General features: G+C 32.6%; 1 protein-coding gene across 1 annotated transcript; it reads right to left on the reverse strand.

The window, feature by feature from the left end:
• Nucleotides 1-179: 179 nt before the first annotated feature.
• LOC115955446 (receptor-like protein EIX2) lies at nucleotides 180-3,314 on the reverse strand. Its single transcript, XM_031073567.1, has one exon. The coding sequence runs from the start codon at nucleotides 3,312-3,314 to the stop codon at nucleotides 180-182; it is 3,135 nt and encodes a 1,044-aa protein (XP_030929427.1).
• Between the last annotated feature and the right edge of the window lie 4,176 nt (nucleotides 3,315-7,490).

The following is a 7,490-nucleotide window of genomic DNA, read 5'->3' on the forward strand; positions in this document are numbered from 1 at the left end:
ACAGCACTAATCTATAGGAATAATAAAACTAAAATTGGACTGCGGTGTACGTTCATAAGAAATATCCTATTCATACATGTTAATAGAGTAAATATAGATGATCATAGAAGTATTAACCAGGTCAAAGATCATATAGAAATCATCAAAATATTGATTAATATGATTACATGATACTTGGACTAAATATTAAGAATCTTACAACATTTACTTACAATGCTATACCAGGTTTTTGCCACGACACCACTAAGCTTGTACCCTAGGTGATCTAGGAATTGAAAATACAAAATTCTCCATTGCTTGTTCCATAGTAAAGGACCCAATACAACCCAAAACCCAACCACAAATCCAAGTGCCATACTTACAAAAAACCAATCAAACATATGCCCACCAAAACCCTTGCTCCTTTTGTTTTCAATGTTTGGTTTTACATAATTTATAGTACAATTATCAGTAAGTGGAGGTCCACAAAGCTTGTTTCCATAAAAACTGGATGCATTGAGGCTTTGTAGCTGAGTGCTTGAAGGGATTCTCCCAATCAAATTGTTGTTCGACAAGTTCAAGTGGCTCAAAAATGTCAAACTTGACATACTTTGGGGAATTTGACCTGAAAGTTGGTTTATAGAGAAATCAATAGATTCTATAAATCTCATATCACCTATATTCTTTGGGATCCTTCTAGTCAAGACATTAAATGACAAATTCGATGATTGTAGTCCTTGGAGACTAGCCACTTCTTTAGGAATCTCTCCTGACAAATTGTTGTTGGAAAGATCTATAGTATTTACCAATTGAAGTGTGGAGGAATATTGAAGAGAGTTTCCCTTAATCACAAGCAATTCACTTTCAACAGGCCCATAAATATAATATAGTGACATAGCAACAAAAGATATGGGATGATTTGAATTGTTATTTCTGGCCATCGTAATGAAATTGTTAACACATTTAGGTATGCTTCCAAACATCTTATTATGTGAAATGTCAAGGATTTGGAGAGAAGTTAGAGCACAAAGTTCATCCGGTATTTGACCAGAGAAATTATTGGAGTGAAGGCTGAGAATCATCAAGCTTGAAAGTCTATGTCCAGTCCACTTAGGTATGCTCCCATCAAATTCATTTTTGCCAATATCAATAATAGACAAGTCTCTACAATTTTTCAACAAAAATAGAAGTTTTCCGGAGAATTTGTTGTTGTACAGATGCAAAGACTTAAGATTACTTAAAGATCCAATGGATGTTGGAATTTTACCAGTGAAATTGTTGATCCCCAAATTTAAGACAAACAAGCGTTGCCACTTCATCCAACAATTACTTATTTTCCCTGATAAAAGATTTTTTCCAAGATTGAGAAATTCCATACTTTTGGGCTCATTCATCTTGTAACACAAAAAGTGAGAAATAGATCCAGATAGTAAATTGTTAGAAAGGTCAAGAAAGCTCACATTTGAGGATATACAAGGTAATGGACCTGTGAAGTTATTTGAACTCACATCAATTATTGGAGCATAGGACAAAGTCAAAGGGATATGTGGAATCTCTCCATAGATTTGATTGTGAGAGATATTTAGATAAGTAAACTGAGAAGACAAGTTCCAAAACCAAGGAGGAACTGCATCTATAATCCCTGTGTTGGATATGTCCAAGCTCAGAAGTTGCTTTTGTGAATAGAGCCACAAAGGAAATTTTGACCCTAAATTCCATGATCCCAAAAATAAGGTTTTGAGTTGAAAAGGAGGGGTCCAATTGTCACTTACTTCTAAAGTTAGTCGGTTATGAGATGCAATAAGTGTTTTTAATCTCATTAAATTGGCAAAATGAACTTCTAACACCACACCCTCCAACATATTTAAACCAATATTCAGAGACTCTAATTTGGAGAGTAGTCCAAAACTTTGAGGGAGAGTACCATTAATTTGATTAACTTGAAGGTCCAAGGATCTCAAAGAGGAAAGATTTCCCATAGGCCATGGAATTGGACCTGAAATTGAATTAGACCTCAAAGAAATGATGACCAGATTTTTAAATTGCCCAAGTTCATCAGTCAAATGCCCAGACAGTTGAGCAATATCCATTTCTAAGATCTCTAGTCCATTTGAAGCACATCCTGATAGACTTTCAAAGATTTCAGATATCTCTTGACCCCATTTGTTGTACAACAATCTAATTTCCCTTAATTTGCAAAGACTACCTAAAGATCTTGGTGCCTTTCCTTCAAGTTCATTGGATGACAAATCTATGCTAATGGAAGATGTTAGGTTTCCAATGGCACTAGAGATTGTACCCTGCAAAAAAATTTTCTGGAGGTTGAGGAACTCAAGATGACTAAAACTGTACAGCCAATTGGGAATTGAATTGTTGAAATCATTCCAAGATAGATTGAGGTGCCTAAGTGAAGTCAAATTTTGGAGATGAACAGGGATTGGACTTGGAAACCAATTGTAAGATAGATCAAGAGAAACTAGATTATAAAGACCAAAGACCCAAAACAGAATCAAACTGTTTTCAAAAAAGTTGGTTGAAAGATCAAGGGTGGTGAGAGATGAAAAGTTAATACTGTTGGGTATTGGTGGTGGAATGAAACCAGAAAGTTCACAAAATGACAATCGCAACTCTGACAAGGAAGGGAGTTTTTTTATCTCCTGTAGCCAATCAGAGGCTTGGCTAAGGTTTGCAAAACTCAAATCAAGGTGTTGTAGTGAAGGAAGACCAGAGAGCCATTGAAGGTTCATGGCATACAAATTATCATAATAAGCAGAACCTCCAAGATTGAGATAGTGCAAATTAGAGAGATTCCTAAGTTGATGAGGAATCAATCCCCCAAATCCCGCATTGGAGAGATTAAGATATCTTAAGCTCCCCATTGAACCGAGGAATTTAGGAATGTGAGCACCACCGAAATCATTGTAGCTGAGGTCTAAGTAAATCAAATGCTTCAAATCAAGCAGAGAAGGATTTATCTTACCGCTGAACACTGACCTCTCATAAGTTTGCAATTGAGCTTCATATTGGGCATCATCGGTTGTAAGCTCGTCGTCATACAGAGGATAAAAGGCTTTGAGATGGAGTTGGAGGACATGACCGGTGCGGTTGTGGCAAACAACACTGTCCCAGTCACAACAATCCACGTCAGATGCAGTAGCAACCCAAGAGGCAAGCCGGTTTGAAGGATCTTCAAGGTCTTGCTTGAAGTTTAGAAGCGCGAGTCGCTCACTTTCAATGCAACGAACCCCAGAGTAGGCAGTGGGGAAACAAAAGGGAAGGGTTAAAATAACAACTATTATTATTCTTAACAAGGAACCCTTCATCATCATCATCATGCTTTTATGAAAATAATAATAAAACTGATATATGATTTTGTTATGTTTGGTACCAATGGCATAGGACTTATTTCATAAAAAAAAATGGCATAGGACTTATTTATAGGAAGCGGACCCATCCATCCATCTTATCACATTGTGCTCGAGGAGTTTGTTTGATGCTTTCAATTTCTTGTTAGTGTCTATATTTTGGAAGTCTTCCTAGTGCTTGCACAATTTTCTCATGAAAGACCTAGCTATGATCAAATTCCTTCCCATGCACACTAACATTAAATATACTTAACGCAAAAAGTGTAATTTATTTTAGACGGGATTTTGATTTGTCATTTGTAATAAATCCCACTATGTTTACTTGTTTAAACAACATTTTGATTCGTCATTTTTTATAAATCCCACTATTTTTACTTGTTTACATAATTTGTGATAGCTATTTCCATTTTAAAACTTTTTTTTATCTCTTATTTTTATTGTTTTCTCTAAAAATGAAAAAATCATTGGTGAATCCCTTCATGACTACCTCTGATATTTTAAACATGGGTTGAAAAAAATAATCAAACCAATATTCATTTTTAAGTTGATATCATGAAATACTTTGTAGGCAAGGAATGGATCTCAAGGTGCCATACATTAAACTGCCACCCATTTTTAAGTTGATCTCATAGATTCTATGAGCCTTATATATATATATATATATATATATTAATTTATGTTAGGTAGTAATGGCCTTTTGTCCTAAATTCATTTAAAGCGCTATTTGTGGTTTAACCTAATTTCGACATTTCCTTGAAAATGAAGTTTATTTATCTCAATAAATTTTTTTTTTTTTTGCAAGGATTGCATAATTTTTTGATGTTATAAATTATGAGGATTGAGGACAAACTTCCCATGTTGTCATGATTGAATTATCAAAAAAAAAAAAAAAAACCTTCTGCATGAATCTTCTAGTTAGAAAGACTTAGGACCAATTGGAAATTACCTTACCTAAAACAATCACGTCGGATGTCAAACACTTAACAAGTAATTCCTCTCACAATTGTAGTTTGTCATTAAATTTGTTTATTTTATGATCCATACCAAAAGATATTAGTAACATGTTTTCTTTTTCTTTCTTTTTTTTTTTTTTCTTTTTTTTGAGAAGATAGTAACATGTTTTCCAAATTGTTCCTTATGCAGCTCTACTAGCAATAATAAGATAAGTAAAAATGGAACAAGTGACTTTATCATACATACAAAATAAGCATAGAATTTTTTTTCTTAAAAAAAAAGGAAAAAAAATGCTATTTCTATTTTTTTCACCCTTATAAGAATTGAAGCATAGATTAAATTTTCATTATTATTGACAAGGTTTTTTTTTTTCATTTCCTTTATAATTTCTTATTTTGTGTTGGATTAAACTTTAAATGGATTTTTTTCGCAAGCTTGCAGAGCATGGGCTTTAGATAAGAGGTTCGACTCTTTATAATACCAAGCATTGACTGCAAGTCTTGTAAATGGAACAAATAAAGATAAGAATATAGTCAACTTTGGTCAGCCATAGCTTGATTTGCTAGACATCAATTTTCTTCCCTGCCAAAAGTCCGACTTATTTTAGATGGAAATTTCATTGATTATTACTACTTGTATACAAAATTCAAGGATCATTAAATTCAAATAGGTCCCTCATTGATCTAACTAGGTGGCTGAGTGTTAATGTATTACTAGGATCAAATTTCAAGGATCATTAAATTGGAATAGGTCCCTCAGGACCCTCACTGACCCAAATTTCTTCCCATGCACACTAACATTTATGTACACTCCAAATTTTTTCTGCATTTCATAATGATATGTTGTGGAAAATGTCATATCCAAGTCCAACATGCTTGAAAGTGGTTGTAGTTGAGAAAACAATAGAATCAAAATTAATAAACTCAAAAAAAATCACCATCTTTGATTAATTTTTCTTATAGTATTATTATTATTATATAAATAGTGGGTGGATAAACTAAATTTGAGAATTTCATGGATAACAATTCAAATGATTTTTTATTGTTTTAAAAATAAACTTGGGAAAATTTTAATATGTACTTAGTTATACTTATTTGTAAATTTATCTTATGAATATGCATGGAGTTACAAGCTAGTGTTTATTATGTATTAGATGGGCATGAACTTTAAAATTGCATAAGACAAGGTTAATTTATTATCATCAAGAAAATCAGAAGTTCATAAATGTGCGAATGTCAAACCTTGCCAAGAACTCTATTGCTTAACTGACATCTTCTAGTGTTTCTAACGGAGAGTCAGAGACGACAAGAGTTTAAATCTCCCTCCTTGATTGTAACTACTGATTTTTTTTTTTTTTAAGTTTTAAAATCTAAGATATTGATTTTCTTGTTAGTATCTATATCTTGGAAGTCTTCCTTGTGCTCGCACTATTTCTTCATAAAAGAGCTATGATCAAATTCCCTCCCATGCATACTAAAACATTAAATATACTCCAGTATTTTTCTTCTTTTGAAAACACTATCATCCAAGTTAATTGAAAATATGTGATGCCCTGGCCCATAATCTTTTCTAATCAATATTAGTTTGAACCTTTCAACATTCCTTTGATATAGGTGATATTGGAATTCTCTATGAATATAGTGATTTTGTTTGATGTTGTGAAATTGCTTTAGGTAGCTATTGAAAAGTCTAGTAAGATTAGTTCTAAAAGTCATGTGCTTTACGAGTGAAGAAGTGAAATGATTATTAATTAAAAATGTGATTATTAAAAATCCCGCTGGATGTCAACTACTTAACAAGTAATCCCTCTCACAATGACAGTTTGTTATTAAATTTGCTTACTTTATGATCCATACCAAAAGATATTAGTAACGTGTTTTCTAATGTGTTCCTTTTGCGGCTCTGCCAGCAACAATAAGATAAGTAAAATTGGAACATGTGACTTTATCATACAAACAAAAGAAGCATAGATTTATTTTTTCTTTAAAAAAGAAAAAGAAAAGGTTATTGCTATTGTTCTTATAAGAATTGAAGCATAGATTACATTTTCATTATTTTTGACAAGTCTTTTATTTATTTATTTAAAAAAAATTCTTTTATAACTTCTTATTTTGTATTGGCTTAAATGGATTTTTTTTTTCTAGAAACTTTTCAGAGCATGGGCTTTAGTTAAGATGTTCAATTCTTATACACCAAGAACAAATCAAGTTAAGCATATAGTCCATTTTTGGTCGGCCTTAATTAGCTTGATTTATCTAGACATCAATTTTCTTCCATGCCAAAAAAATCCAACTTATTTTAGATGGAAATTTAATTGATTATTACCCGTATACAAAATTCATGGATCATTAAATTGGAATAGGTCCCTCACTGACTCAAGTGGTTGGATATTATAGCTGTGACTACAAATCCTCTGTACCACTTTTTGCTCTACCAACTACCACTTGCCATGTTTTGATTTTACTTTCCTCGTAAAATAACTGAAGTTTAAAATGGAAAGCAGTCATACACATGGTAAATAGTGATTGGTGGAAAATAGAGTGGTACACAAAAAGTGGTACAGAAGATTTGCATTCGATTGTTTATAACTGGATATTAGGGTTAAATCATTGACAATAGGTTTTTTTTTTTTTTTTTCTCTAATCCATTCCCTCTAGTTGAGCATTGAAATGGAGAAGCAAAATTTAATATTATCATCATCAATAAATTCTAAAGTGTATGAATGTGAAAGTGTCAAAATAATTTTTTTAATATTTAAAAAAAAAAAAAAAAAAAAGGAAACATTGATTTCCTTGCTAATATCTGTATCTTGGCAGTCTTCTTCATATTGGGAACAACTTTTTTCAGAAAAGATCCATATAGACCTTGCAAAGCATGGGCTGTAAGTCTTGTACATGGAATAAATCAAGTTAAGAATATAGTCCATTTGGTCAACCTTATTGCATTTTTTTTAGAGATAATTACAATATGCTGCTAACTTCACAACTCGAACCCTTTCCCCCAGACCTACCCCCCCCCCCCCCCCCAACAAAAAAACACTTTGTGTATGAGGAGGTGCCAATTCAGCTATAAGGCCCTTAGCATCAGCTTTATAGCTTGATTTGCTAGACATCATTTTCTTCCTTGCTAAAAGTCCGACTTATTTTAGATAAAAATTTCATTGATTAATACTTGTACACAAAATTCAAGGAT

The sequence above is a fragment of the Quercus lobata genome, chromosome 8, assembly GCF_001633185.2.
Source record: "Quercus lobata isolate SW786 chromosome 8, ValleyOak3.0 Primary Assembly, whole genome shotgun sequence".
Lineage (NCBI taxonomy): Eukaryota > Viridiplantae > Streptophyta > Magnoliopsida > Fagales > Fagaceae > Quercus > Quercus lobata.

Excerpts from the sequence above, each read along its gene's own strand:
- LOC115955446 (XM_031073567.1), bottom strand. The coding sequence starts at position 3,314 with ATGATGATGATGATGAAGGGTTCCTTGTTAAGAATAATAATAGTTGTT.